General features: G+C 43.6%; 1 protein-coding gene across 1 annotated transcript in view; it reads left to right on the top strand.

Moving 5' to 3' along the window:
* Nucleotides 1-383: 383 nt before the first annotated feature.
* Nucleotides 384-15,513, top strand: part of LOC124556209 (trypsin-1-like) — a 149,804-nt gene continuing 134,674 nt past the window's right edge. Inside the window, exon 1 of the mRNA XM_047130198.1 lies at nt 384-446. Coding sequence (XP_046986154.1) covers nt 384-446 — 63 coding nt within the window. The remainder of the gene's footprint in view (nt 447-15,513) is intronic.

The following is a 15,513-nucleotide window of genomic DNA, read 5'->3' as shown; positions in this document are numbered from 1 at the left end:
GCGTATGCAATGGTATAATGAACCGTAGCAGCACATTAAAAGCATTTAAATTGAATTGGTTCTGTCTTATGTCTCTTCCCCATGTCCTTGACATTAACATTACCAGGTTTGATCCTCGTACGGTAATTAGTGTCCGTGTTATAACGTGTTAAGTACGGAAAGTTGAATTATAACCACCCGGTATTTGCACCGTCCAGCAATTCGGACTGCCGAACAAGAAATTTAGGAAGGACTTCTGTTTATTGTAAAAACAAAGCAGTTTGAGATGTCTGCTACTTTGTCTTAATAGCCGGAAAAACATGTATGGCGCCGAGTGCTATTCAAATGCCATTAAGTTGCGGGGAGGGGGTGCGTCCGCTGCGACTGCACACACTTCGTTCGCGATGGAGCGCGCGGCTCGACTCGTGGCAGTGTGCCTCTCGGCCGTCCTCTTCAGCAACGGTAATGTAACACCGATTTTGTGAAACATGTGCCTCTCGACACACATTAGGAGGAATAAAATTGTGCGTTGGATGAAAATTGCTTTTAGGAGTACAAATCTGCAGGTGAACACGTTTCTATGCCACCTGCTAGCCTGCTTTGCAGGGCCTTCAAATTCTCTCTTGATGCTGCAGAGGGACCTGAATTATTTGTAGTAGTGAATGTAGTTTATCGTTATTTTATGTGTTACTAGTATATGAAGAGTCATTTATAGTTATATTTCGTAGCATTCTACCAGTAAACCCACCCATCCCCGATTTTTTTAAAGAATCAGACTACCGTATATGTAATGTCACTTCTCCCTAGCTAAGCGTCGAGCGAAAAGTGTTGAGAATAGAGTTAGTGATAAAAAAGTAATAAATTAAAACGTCATGCCCGATGCTGAAATTGAAGAGCGAACATGCAGTAACCGATAAACGTTTCTCCTTTCATTATTTTGTGTCGGCGAGAAAACGTTTAAAAATGTATCGAAATTATGTGTAAGGTTTACTGGAAGTCGCTGAGTGCTCTCATCCTCAAATAATGAGGGAATATATTCAGTGTAATTTGCGCACCATGAATTATGCTGCCTCAAGACATTTACACAATTTCTAACTTTAATATTTGTCCTATTGTGTTAAAGATTATTCATCTTAATGAGCAGATTATGACAGAATTTTAAATTTTTAAATTCCGTAAATAATTATATGAATTATTGAAAATAAAATTTTTGTTGTCCCTTAAAGCCGTTAGGCAGGCAACTTGCAACTGGCCCTGCGCATCGCGTACCTTGTCAGCTGTTTACTGTTAAAGATTAGCTTCATTAACAATTTACTCCTATAAAAAGAATAATATTCACTCCTGTAACAAGGTCTCCCTTTTTGATTTTATTTGAGTCTCTGCTCACAGCCAGCAGGATGGACGAGGCTCCCGAGAAAGACGGGCCGTGGTGGGTACGGCACAGCACGTGACACTGCAGGCCTTACGAGTACCAGCAGCCGTCTCTGGCGGAGGCTAGTAACTATTGCAGACGAGTTCGACAATTTTTGACTACGAGTTTAAATGCATACAAGCTCTCGATAGCACGTGACGAAGTTAAGACTTTTAGTGGGTAGCTTTTCAGTTTCATACTGATTTTCTGGTGGCCCTGCACGGAGCCGAGCGTTCGCTAAATGTGGCGGACAAGCCGACTTGTGTGACGCCACAGGTTTGTTGTGGGTTCCGTGTTTCTCATGAGCCCCGAGGATGAACCTGTGGAACACCTCAGCATAGCATCCTAGTGCAGTTCTTCCTTTTGATTCAGTGAACCCACCCACGAGGTATAAACCGTATAGCCGGCCGGAGTGGCCGAGCGGTTAAAGGCGCTACAGTCTGGAACCGCACGACCGGTACGGTCGCAGGTTCGAATCCTGCCTCGGGCATGGATGTGTGTGATGTCCTTAGGTTAGTTCGGTTTAAGTAGTTCTAAGTTCTAGCGGACTTATGACCACAGCAGTTGAGTCCCATAGTGCTCAGAGCCATTTGGACCATTTTTGTATAAACCGTATAACTCTTTATCAGTACAGCTGTCCATGTGGCTGTGCAGCACTATAACGAGCAACTAACTCCGCTGGAAAAGCAAACGGGAGACAGAATCGACCAGTACTGAATGCAAACTTTTCAACCCAAGTACCGTGAGTGAACAAATTTGTTTCCAGACCATACGCATAGGGCACAGTGCAGACATATCCACTGTTTTGCAAATATTTGCAGTGCAATACAGTTACTGAGATCAATGGAGGGGGGGGGGGGGGGTAAGGAATCAAAAGAAATGCAATTTCTCTGTAACGTGCCACCTGAGACCACTGGTCCCTAATTCCAAAATACACACAAAATTTTGTAGGATGAATTCAGGTCCAACCTGCATCCGAGCCTATAATATGCTCAAGGTTCCTCGTGTGTGACAAACGCTGTAGGGCAGGTTGATGCGTTGGAGCTGTGGCTCTCACTGTGTAGGCCTATCAGCTCCAACAAAATGCTATTCCCAGGACCAACGAAAGAATCATTTTGTTCTCCATTACAAGCAAAATATTGTTAAAATGCAGTTTTATGTACACAACTGAGTGCGAACGCCCAAAGTTTTCTGGTGCGAGATTCAGTTCAGAGACGCAGCATTACGACAGAAATGTGAAATCTGCGCAGCTGTACCCAGTCGCTGCTAGAATCTACCCACTTTTGTTTTTTTTCCTCTGTGACTGCTAGTAACTATCTATGAACTGAGTATTGTAACAGATTAAATTAACGTTGCTTTACCGAGCACATAGAATTACAACTTAACATTTTATTTACAGTTAGAATCGAAATGAATTTTTCCATTTACTCTGCCCATCACATGAAACACGTGACTAGTTGATAATCTTTCCTTTATTGGTGCCCACAGCCATAATAAGGGATTAAAATGAAACATTGACGTGATACTTGGAATATGACATATTACAAACAAATACTAATATCTTTCCTAGTTGCACTTGATAATGGGTCAAAATCCGAATGCTTAGTAGTGGAAATAATAATGCACATATTCAAATGGAGCAATATTATCATTTTAAAAGATAACTAGTAGTTTGTTTTGGACTAACTTCTCCTACGATGGAAGAAAACAAAACTGAAATATTTTCTCAAACTCTAGAGTAAAGGTATCTGTCGAACCGTGAGAAGCATGAGAGGCGTATACAAACTGAATCGACAAACATCTGTACCCCTTTTACTTCGTAAACGGTTCAAAATATCGAACCGAAGTTTCTGGTAAACGATAGCAGGCAGAGGGGCGCATAATTTTTTTGTATGCGCAATACACTAAACTCTTATACCAACCGAGATACTGAAGCAAGTACTTTTATTATGGATCGATATACGTTTTTAATGGCATTAAAAAGTTCTTAAAAGTCTAGTAAAGTGGTGCAGCTTTCGTTAATGTTGGTATTGAAAAGTTTTACAAAAGTATCCGAGAGACGTGCTGAAGTATAAAAGGAAGGAAGCCGGAATCGGCTACGTGCTTTGATAACCCCACTTGGCAGTGTTTACACCACAATATCAGAGCCCCACTTGGCAGTGTTTACACATCAATATCAGAGCCCCACTTGGCAACTTTTACAACACAATAGCTGCTTCCGGTCGCCTTGCCTTTCAATTTCAGCATATTGCTCGGATATTTTTGCGAACGGTTTCAGCTTTACCACAAACAAGCGTTACATCACTGTATTCGTCCTTTTAAGAGCTTCCGAAGGCAATTACAAAAGTACTTCGTTCCATAAAAAGCACCTAGATTGATACAAGAGTTAAAAGCATTAACCATAAAACAAAATTACGTGTCCCTAAGTAGTAACATTTGCTGGAAATATCGTTTTTATAACTTGGACTTACACGAAACAAAATTTTTTGGTGAGTCACTCTTTACGGTGATGTTTGTTTTCTGTTGTTTCTCTGAACCACTGTAAGTCAGCGGGAACACAGTATTTACAACGAAAATGCCCCAGTTGGGAGGGCTAAAACCTAATAAAAATAGTTTTAAAATACGAAGATGCGCGTGTTCTACCAGCTATCAAGGTCTTTAACCTGTAAAACTCTGCTTTAGAGTATAGTCCATATTTGAATGTGAACGTTTCTGAAGATTACAGAAGCTGCTGCAGAAGTTGCTGCATAAACATTACCGCGTAAAAGGCAATATTAACCTGCACATACATAAGTGTCATAAATAGGGTAGTATTTGGCAAAAAGCTAAACACTTGTTTGAAATAGTACATGCTAACACATTCAACACTTACAGAGTCATATTTTTGGCTAAATATTGCTGTTCTTCGCTTCATCGTCATCCATGTGCTAACGTGGAGCTTCAACGAAATGATCAAGACTCAGTGAAATGCAACAGCTCACGACAAAGATCTGGATCGTGTGATCAGTGTGACTTCTATAGCTGAACTGGTGCTGTGCGCATACACCGAAAATTTAAGTAAGTCCAACATCACGTTGACATAAAGGACCAGTTACTATATTTTATTATCTACTTAGTTTCCTGTCACAGCTGCGTACATATTCCTTGATGGTGACTAGTTTCGAACGAGTCCGTTCATGTTCGAACCATTACCAGCGAATTTATCATGTGTCTGTAATATAATTTCAGTGTGCCACATAAAAGTTCTGTTCTCACTGTAGACATTCGAACTGTCTCTCATTGTGACAGTTGACTTCCGTAATTATGCACCTAGTGTACGGAAGTAAAATGTGCCAAGGGCAGACAGTTCAAATATATACTGTAAGAACAGAACAAAACTTTTATCTATTACACAGGAATAATTTTACGGTGACATGATAAAGATGAAGACAATGATTCGAAAATGGACGGACTCGTTCGTAACTAGTTACCATTAAGGAATACGTACGTGTCCATACTATTCCATTCCGCCGTGTTTTAATCACTTCGTTAAAAATTCACATTTCCACTTCGATGACGGACAACAGGAACATGGGCGACAATATACTAACTCTGTTTTCGAGAATATGACTCTGTAAGACCTACATGTGTTAACATGTATTGTTACAAGGAAAAATTAAGCTCTCTGTCAAATAATACTTAGTTCACGAGGCTACTGAATCTGATGGTCATAATTGTCTAATACTCGTTACTGCTTCATCAGAGACTTCCTCTGCTTTACTTCCCTTCAAAGATCGATTGTACAAAAATGCAAATTTTCACCGACAAACAACTTTGGTGAGCGGTGGAAGAAACACATCTCTGTACATCGAAATCATTTTATTCGGTTTTACCCGTCAGGCTTCAGGCTTCCAAAATTGGAAAGACGCAGCGATTTAATAAGACTGTGTCTGAGGGTTAAACAGTTGACAGAAATGGCGAAGCTAAATTAAGTAATGTATTTTGCGATTCTGAGTTAATATGCAGTATATTGCTTGCAAAGCTACGCATATGCAGCAAAACTGACCGGAGGCCAAATATTTTTTATCCTCACTTTCAAATAAATTAACGCTGCTAATGTATCGCATTGCAATAAGAACCATTATGAATCGTTTGTGTTCTGTTGCTACCGAACAGCACAGCACGAAGTAACGTTTCATTCCGAGATTTTAATTTATACCCGAAAGTATTCAACGTAGGCAAACCTGCAGCGCTACTGCGATTTGTTTCCCTCATGAAATCAGTTCATCTAAGGAGATCTTTTCTTTCAACTGCGGAAAACTCTGTCTCATGCTGTGTAATACACTGGTTTTGGTACAATAAATAACACCGCAAACATCAACCAAGTAGGAAAATATGAAGCAGCTCACATTAAATCAGCTTAGCAAGCAAGTAAAACAGGCATTTGGTTGCGGGGAAAATGAGCGACTAGTTACTTTTAAGTATTTTTATACGTAAAATCATTCTTACTTACGAGTCCAATATCCTCACATTTACAGATAGTGTTACTAGTTTAAAAATTGTTCTCATGTCACAAATACGAGTTATCGTACACCAGGCCTGGAGCTTTTCCGGTTGGTTTGGGGAAGGAGACCAGACAGCGTGGTCATCGGTCTCATCGGATTAGGGAAGGATTGGGAAGGAAGTCGGCCGTGCCCTTTCAGAGGAACCATCCCGACATTTGCCTGGAGTGATTTAGGGAAATCACGGAAAACCTAAATCAGGATGGCCGGACGCGGGATTGAACCGTCGTCCTCCCGAATGCGAGTCCAGTGTCTAACCACTGCGCCACCCCGCTCGGTGGAGCTTTTCCGGATTAACTGTCTACTCCTCTTCACGATAGATGAGCTTGGAAATTCCGTCGCCACAGACACAAAGTCATTAATGTAATGAAATGTTACGACGCACTCGCAGGTTGTTTCTTGTTTGAAAGATAGTGCTCATTTAACGTATGTTATTAATATTTTCGGCTACCGACGAAGGAGTACCGTGTAAATAATAATGATTAGAACGTAGGCCTCTAGAAAACGTCGTATGATTCGCCAGGTTTCTGCAATATCAGTTGACTCTCTTCTATGTAACAACCGAGGAAACTTTTCGGATAACATCGGAAGTACACTGCTAGTCGTTGAAACTGCAACACCTGGGAGTGTAGCAAATAGCGAAATTTTACTTATTGTGAGTATACACTATTGCAATAAAAATTGACGATTAAATTTGTAGGTGATTCGGGGATACGTATCGTGCGAAATTTATTCAAAAATGGTTCAAATGGCTCTGAGCACTATGGGACTTAACATCTGAGGTCATCAGTCCCCAAGACTTAGAACTACTTAAACCTAACTAACCCGAGGACATCACACACATCCATTCCCGAGGCAGGATTCGAACCTGCGACCGTAGCAGCAGCGCGGTTTTAGACTGAAGCACCTAGAACTGCTCGGCCACAACGGCCGGCGCGAAATTTATTGCACGGAGCAGCCACCTCTGGGAGCAACAGTGACTAGAACCCAGCTGGGCGTAAAGTCGAACTGATCTTGGGGTGCTTCAATCCTGTGCCAGTGTCCATGAGTCGTACTCCCTGGTGAGCGGGTATTGTCCCTCGACTACAGGTGTTGATGAATTATGCCCGACACGTTGAGCATTTGTTATAAAGACCATTGTCTTTGGTAAAAATCAATTGTTATGCTAATTATTGCTTTTTCATCATATTAAGTGCCATTTGTTGGCAATTTTGTGCACTTATTTTTTGGTTCAATAACATCTCATGTCATTTCAAGCATGTGTGTCAGTTTCTATATGTCTACTTACATTATTCTGTGAAGATTTGAATTTTCAAATGTTAACAGTTTTGAATCACTCTGTTATTAGAATATACACACATAAAAAAGTCTTGAATCACACCGGTTCCCAGAACTCCTGTAGACAGACGTTTGCTGTGGATATTGTACCACAGACACAATCCCTTTAACTGTTCAGAGATATCACTAAATCCGCCCAGCCGGCCGTTGTGGCTGAGCGGTTCTAGGCGCTTCAGTCCGGAACCGCGCTGCTGCTACGGTAGCAGGTTCGAATCCTGCCTCGGGCATGGATGTGTCTGATGCCCTTAGGTTGAAATGGTTCAAATGGCTCTGAGCACTATGGGACTCAGCTGCTGAGGTCATTAGTCCCCTAGAACTTAGAACTAGGTAAACCTAACTAACCTAAGGACATCACAAACATCCATGCCCGAGGCAGGATTCGAACCTGCGACCGTAGCGGTCTTGCGGTTCCAGACTGCAGCGCCTTTAACCGCACGGCCACTTCGGCCGGCTTGCCCTTAGGTTGGTTGCGTTTAAGTAGTTCTAAGTCTAGGGGACTGATGACCTCAGATGTTAAGTCCTATAGTACTCAGAGCCAAACCCGCCCAAAGATGTAAACAACCATGCAGCGCCTATTAGACGGAGGGGGTCCGACAGCCGATCCGTTCCAGTCATTCCACCAGGAAGGAGGTACACGGCTCGTGTTGTCTGCAGTTCAACCATGCCTAGACGGTCAGTACCGCGGTTCGATCGTGTCCGCATTGCTACTTTGTGCCAGGAAGAGCTCTCAACAAGGGAAGTGTCTAGGCGTCTCGCTGTGAACCAAAGCGATGTTATTCGGACATGGAGGGGATACAGAGAGACAGGAACTGTCGATGACGTGCCTCGCCCAGGCCGCCCAAGGGCTACTACTGCAGTGGATGGGCCGGCCGGTGTGGCCGTGCGGTTAAAGGCGCTTCAGTCTGGAACTGCGTGACCGCTACGGTCGCAGGTTCGAATCCTGCCTCGGGCATGGATGTGTGTGATGTCCTTAGGTTAGTTAGGTTTAATTAGTTCTAAGTTCTAGGCGACTGATGACCTCAGAAGTTAAGTTGCATAGTGCTCAGAGCCATTTGAACCATTTGAACTGCAGTGGATGACTATACCTACGGATTGTGGCTCGGAGGAACCCTGACAGCAACGCCACCATGTTGAATAATGCTTTTCGTGCAGCCACAGGACGTCGTGGTCGTGTTACGACTCAAACTGTGCGCAATAGGCTGCATGACGCGCAGCTTCACTCCCGACGTCCATAGCGAGGTCCATCTTTGCAAACCACGACACCATGCAGTGCGGTACAGATGGGCCCAACAACGTGCCGAATGGACCGCTCAGGATTGGCATCACATTCTCTTCACCGATGAGTGTCGCATATGCCTTCAACCAGACAATCGTCGGAGACGTGTTTGGAGGCAATCCGGTCAGGCTGAACGCCGGAAACACACTGTCCAGCGAGTACAGCAAGGTGGAGGTTCCCTGCTGTTTTGGTATGGCATTATGTGGGGCCGACGTACGCTCTGGTGGTCATGGAAGACGCCGTAACGGCTGTACGCTACGTGAATGCCATCCTCCGACCGATAGTGCAACCATATGGCAGCATATTGGCGAGGCATTCGTGTTCATGGACGACAATTCGCGCTCCCATCGTGCACATCTGGTGAATGACTCCCTGCAGCATAACGACATCGCTCGACTATAGTGGCCAGCACTTTCTCCAGACAAGAACCCTATCGAACATTCCTGGGACAGATTGAAAAGGGCTGTTTATGGACGACGTGACCCACCAACCATTCTGAGGGATATTCGTCGAATCGCCGATGAGGGGTTGGACAATCTGGACCAACAGTGCCTTGATGAACTTGTTGAGAGTATGCCACGACAAATACAGCCATGCATCAATGCAAAAGGACATGCTACTGGGTATTAGAGGTACCAGTGTGAACAGCAATCTGGACCACCAGCTCTGAAGGCCTCGTTGTATGATGGTACAACATGCAAAGTGTGATTTTCATGAGAAATAAAAAGGGTGGAAATGTTTATGTTGATCTCTATTCCAATTTTCTGTACAGGTTCCGGATCTCTCGGAACCGAGGTGATGCAAAACTTTTTTTGATGGGTGTATATATTAATTCAGACGCAAATTTCACCAGCTTTTCAATGCTGCTCGTAATTTTCATGTTGCTTTAATGGTATTCACACAAGTAGTGTTTTTTGTTCACATGGACTCTGTTTTTCGCCGTTATATCATTAATAAGTATTAAAAATTAAACCTATTACAGTCATACATCTCTGATTACCTCCATTTACTAATGCTGCCGCTACTTTCATTATTTCGTGTTTCATCTACTATAAAATTTACTTTTTCATGCACAGAGTATGCATTCCGGCCTTTAAGTTGAAGTACGTAATAGTCACAGAAAATCTCTTACAACAGTTCGATAGTATTCAGTGTGACCTATCGACTGACACTACATGCGTGTATATCACATAAGGTGTCAGTGAGTTACGAATTTTACAAATCATTTTAAGTCAAACACATTTAACAGTTAATAACTTGTAATATAAATCTTGTAGCGAAGACACGTCTTCACTAATGCATTTTCCTAATTTTTGCCTTTAAAACTATGTGACTGGCCTCTCTGTCACTGGTTTGGTTTAGTTTTTATTTAAAGTTCCCTTATCTCATACTTTTCTTTATTCCGTTACTTTGGCCATAGTGGTTTCCCTCCAGTCACATTGTCAAGTTTTTCGCATTACGCCGCCCGCAGTCAAGATTTCTCATACTACACTCCTGGAAATGGAAAAAAGAACACATTGACACCGGTGTGTCAGACCCACCATACTTGCTCCGGACACTGCGAGAGGGCTGTACAAGCAATGATCACACGCACGGCACAGCGGACACACCAGGAACCGCGGTGTTCGCCGTCGAATGGCGCTAGCTGCGCAGCATTTGTGCACCGCCGCCGTCAGTGTCAGCCAGTTTGCCGTGGCATACGGATCTCCATCGCAGTCTTTAACACTGGTAGCATGCCGCGACAGCGTCGACGTGAACCGTATGTGCAGCTGACGGACTTTGAGCGAGGGCGTATAGTGGGCATGCGGGAGGCCGGGTGGACGTACCGCCGAATTGCTCAACACGTGGGGCGTGAGGTCTCCACAGTACATCGATGTTGTCGCCAGTGGTCGGCGGAAGGTGCACGTGCCCGTCGACCTGGGACCGGACCGCAGCGACGCACGGATGCACGCCAAGACCGTAGGATCCTACGCAGTGCCGTAGGGGACCGCACCGCCACTTCCCAGCAAATTAGGGACACTGTTGCTCCTGGGGTATCGGCGAGGACCATTCGCAACCGTCTCCATGAAGCTGGGCTACGGTCCCGCACACCGTTAGGCCGTCTTCCGCTCACGCCCCAACATCGTGCAGCCCGCCTCCAGTGGTGTCGCGACAGGCGTGAATGGAGGGACGAATGGAGACGTGTCGTCTTCAGCGATGAGAGTCGCTTCTGCCTTGGTGCCAATGATGGTCTTATGCGCGTTTGGCGCCGTGCAGGTGAGCGCCACAATCAGGACTGCATACGACCGAGGCACACAGGGCCAACACCCGGCATCATGGTGTGGGGAGCGATCTCCTACACTGGCCGTACACCAATGGTGATCGTCGAGGGGACACTGAATAGTGCACGGTACATCCAAACCGTCATCGAACCCATCGTTCTACCATTCCTAGACCGGCAAGGGAACTTGCTGTTCCAACAGGACAATGCACGTCCGCATGTATCCCGTGCCACCCAACGTGCTCTAGAAGGTGTAAGTCAACTACCCTGGCCAGCAAGATCTCCGAATCTGTCCCCCATTGAGCATGTTTGGGACTGGATGAAGCGTCGTATCACGCGGTCTGCACGTCCAGCTCGAACGCTGGTCCAACTGAGGCGCCAGGTGGAAATGGCATGGCAAGCCGTTCCACAGGACTACATCCAGCATCTCTACGATCGTCTCCATGGGAGAATAGCAGCCTGAATTGCTGCGAAAGGTGGATATACACTGTACTAGTGCCGACATTGTGCATGCTCTGTTGCCTGTGTCTATGTGCCTGTGGTTCTGCCAGTGTGATCATGTGATGTATCTGACCCCAGGAATGTGTCAATAAAGTTTCCCCTTCCTGGGACAATGAATTCACGGTGTTCTTATTTCAATTTCCAGGAGTGTATTAATTAGCTCTGCCATCACAGCACGTCAAAGGCGCCGCCACTTACTGACAGAGCCGCGAAGCTCGTCCGGCTTGACATGGGCCCCTCAGCTGTCAAAACACGCTCTCTTGGCTGTCATAATAATCGACGATTGAGCTGCTTGCGTTACAACAATACACGCGCTCACAGCGGTTTCTGTTGTTAAAGTTTCTCGTAGGCTTCTCGGGATTTACCATCTTAACTGATTCAGAAAATATTTCATGCACCGGAATGTGGGCAACTCAACACACAACGTCCACCACGGATGCGGAAGACATAGGCTGCATTGCTCGTCTTTAAGTGCAGGAAATATTTTCCTGGTCAGTTTTATTTTGCCCATCCTGTACATGGACAGCATGAGCGGTCCTATCACACTTCCCCGGACCATTCCTGTGATGTTATCTTTGTTTCTGATGAACACTCGTAGTCTAGGACAATATACTATGTTCTATTGCTCAAAAAGTCTTTGACCCACTGACATACTTGGAAACCTATTCCGTGTACGCAGACCTACGTTAACAGTCTAAAGTGTGTTACAGCGACGAACACCTTCTGGAAATCTTGGACTATAGAATCTGCCTTTTATTCTATATCTTTTGTCCACAGGAGATCATACATGAAAATGGGGACTGATATTTCTAACGAGCGCTGCTTTCCAAATCCCTGCTGATTCATGGGAAGAACCTCTCCTATCTGAAGGAAAACTCATGTAGGGTGAACCCAATCTACAACAAAATTTCGAAGGTTGCTGAGAGATATTTTCTGAGTAGTTCGGCACATGGGACCGGTGGTCTCTGGTCGCTCGTTACAGAGAAGTAATGTAATTACTATTTATTCTTTTTTACCCTTTTTACCTATATTTATATGAAAATGCTACCACATTTGTGGAAAAGCACGGAGAACTTTCAGCGAAAAAGGTACTGTGGGCTAGGTACCGTCATTGTGAGAAGGTCTCAGCATAGTGTCGTTGTGCTGCTCAGCATCAGTATACCTATCGTACCGCTGCGTACCACGGTTATTGTGCAACTAACGTTTACGAAAAACAAATCCGAAACAGAACCGAGCACTTCTGAATGCAAGATTGAGAGCAAAGCATAAAGTTTGCATTACTGTTATCAACAACGAGCACTATGAATGTATGGAACAAGTTTGCTTTAAAACAAGCCACATAGCACATACTGCTCGTATTTGCACTGTTGCACAAACATTTTCAGTTCATTACAAATACAAAGATAAAGGAGGGTAAGAAGTCAAACGAAATGCAACTTTTCTGTAATGAATCATCAGAGACCACGGGTATCTTCTATTAAAATATTCAAAAAATATTCCTGAACGTCTGAAATTTTGTCAGAGGAATTCAGGATCAGCCTTTATCCAAATTTAGAATACGTCCAAGGTTCCACGTGTGTGACCAGAACTGTAGGGCAGGTTGAAGTATGACAAAGGAAAAGCACTCAGCACGGCCGGGAGATTCCGTCCACGTTCCCAATACAGCCTGAGGTAGTGGTCCCATATCCTGGAGACTAAATTGAACTCTCTGACATGCTAATATTCAGCAGTTATACTTGCACTTATTTTCATATTAACATATCGCCTGACGGCAGTAGGAACCCATGGTTCGTTTTGGCGTGCCACTCAATCGTGTGTCCGGGGCTCAGAGATCTGGGTTAGAGACACGGTGAGGGCAGTTCAATTGTGTGAATAATGCACTCTAGAACACAATTTGTATTATAATTTTGTTAACCGGCTCCAGCCGTTATGCGTCATCCTCAAATATACAAATTAAACTTTAAAAAATTAACGTTAGCTATATGTTAAACACATTAAATGAATTGGCCAACAAAACAAAGTAAAAAAGATATATTCTAAGTAAACGTATCTGGTAACCAAAAAACTCGTCCCAGCAACTGTTGCGTATAGTCAGCTGAACTATTGCCAGTCCCTGAGTAATTATATAAACCTCAAAATACCGTAAGGCGGCGCACGCGTGGCGGGTAAAGTGAAATGGGAAGCTATCTCTATACCGAAAAGAACTTCTTTGTCTCACGAACATTCGTTACAATATGGAAAGTAAGGCAAATATGAATTAAATTTTGAATGATATTAAAATTGTATGTTTATAAAACAAGTTACAATTCTTGCACTTGGGATGTGTGTAGTATCGACTGCGTTCTTCAAATTATTAAAGGGTTAATTGCAGCAATAATTCCAAAGTCATATAATAAAAGAAAAACAGTGCATAAAGTAAATAAACAAAACATTACGGAAGAGAACGATGATCAAATGGTCGTAGTAACAGTCGTACCAATGTAAGTTTAATGCTTGTATTCTCTTAAATGAGCTCCGAATGTTGAGGGTTCACTAACTTTAATATGTTCTCTAAATCTCTTTTTGATGTTTCTCGCTGGTTGTCCAACAATAAAGCTGAACTATAACTGACACACATGTAATTGATATGCAGATACATAATTTAACAAGACTTATGTTTTCGCTGTTGTGTATACAGTTGTCAGGTTGTAAAAACTGATGTACGTACAGTTGTTTGTTCCTCTACTGTAGATGTCACTGCCGATGAGTTGTATACCCGAATGCCGGTGTGGCTCATAAACGTTTGAAGTGCAGCTCCTGGTGTTTAGAAAATATCCTTTAAAAATACTGACTTTTGTGGGAACTGCAACATCTAGAAAACAGAATGAATTAATTCTTACTCTTGGGATGTGCAGAACTGTTTTCCACCAAGTACAAATTACATCTAAAAGATGACACAAATGTAGCCTCAGGAGCTCTTCCCTCGTCTGAACGTAAATGTCAATGTGACACCAATCTCTATCAGTTAATGGCCTTCGGTAGAAAGGCAAGAAGCGTCTTTGCGCACCCCTCAGCCTGCGGTCTTGTGTTTGGAGACCCAGTGAGAGCAACGTTAATCGATTGATTATTGATTTGGCGATAAATCAATCATCTGGTAATCGTCTCCTCCTCCTTAAGCTACTGCTACTCTCACTTTTTTTGTACGATAATTGCTGACAGTTTCTATCAAGCCGGGCGATCGTGCTACATCTACATTGGTCCCCCGCAAGCCACGTTATCGTGTGTGGCGGAGGGTATTTTGTGTATCACAGCGCATCTCCCCTTGCTGTCCCAGACGCGAATGGTCCTCGGGAAGATTGCTGATAAGTGTCTGTGTGAGGTCGACTCACTCTAATTTCACCTCCATGCCCTGTCGCGGGATATACGTGGAAAGAAGCAAAAAATTCGTTGAGTTTTCTAGTGAAGTACTCTCTCCAAATTTTAACAGTAATCCATACTGTGTTTCCCAGTGCCTCTCTTGCAGCATCTACCACTTGAGTTGGGACGCTTTCGCACTTACTTAATGAACCTGTGATGGATCGCTCTGATCTTCTTAGGATCTTCTCTGTTTCTTCTATCGGTTCTATCTCGTACGAACGCCAGACTGACAAGCGGTATTCAAGTATTGGTCGAACGAGAGTTTTGTAAGCTACCCCCTTTTTGAGTGGACTACACTTCCTGCGAATTCATCCAATGAATCTCAGTCTGGTATCTGCCTTACCTGTGATTAGTTGTATGTGGTCCTTCTAATCTAAATTGTTCCGTACACATATGCCAAGATATTTAATGGATGTGATTGCTTCTAGTGATTATTCTGCAATGGTTTTATCATACAGTAATGGGTCTTTCCGCCTATTTCTCCGCAATACGTTAATTTTTCATGTTGTGGATCAACTTCCACCCCCTGCTCCAAACGTGTCTCCTCTGCAGATTTCCTGCATTTCGCTACAGTTGTCTCAAGTTGTGTTATCCGCGTGAGTCGTGACATGTGGCAGTTTTCTTTTTATGAAAATGTTTATTTTCACGATAAAATTATTTCCCATTCTTTGGTGGAAGGCGTGATGCGTGGCGCTTGAATACGATGCATTACTCGGATACACAGTAAGTGACGCTATTAATTTTCATGTTTACAGTAAAAACGATTGTTAAAATCGCATACTGTTTATTGCAATCTAGGAAAAATACGCTG

This window comes from Schistocerca americana, chromosome X (assembly GCF_021461395.2).
Source record: "Schistocerca americana isolate TAMUIC-IGC-003095 chromosome X, iqSchAmer2.1, whole genome shotgun sequence".
Classification (NCBI taxonomy): Eukaryota; Metazoa; Arthropoda; class Insecta; order Orthoptera; family Acrididae; genus Schistocerca; species Schistocerca americana.
The sequence above is the reverse complement of the archived record's forward strand: the minus strand, read 5'-3'. Positions and strand labels throughout refer to the sequence as shown.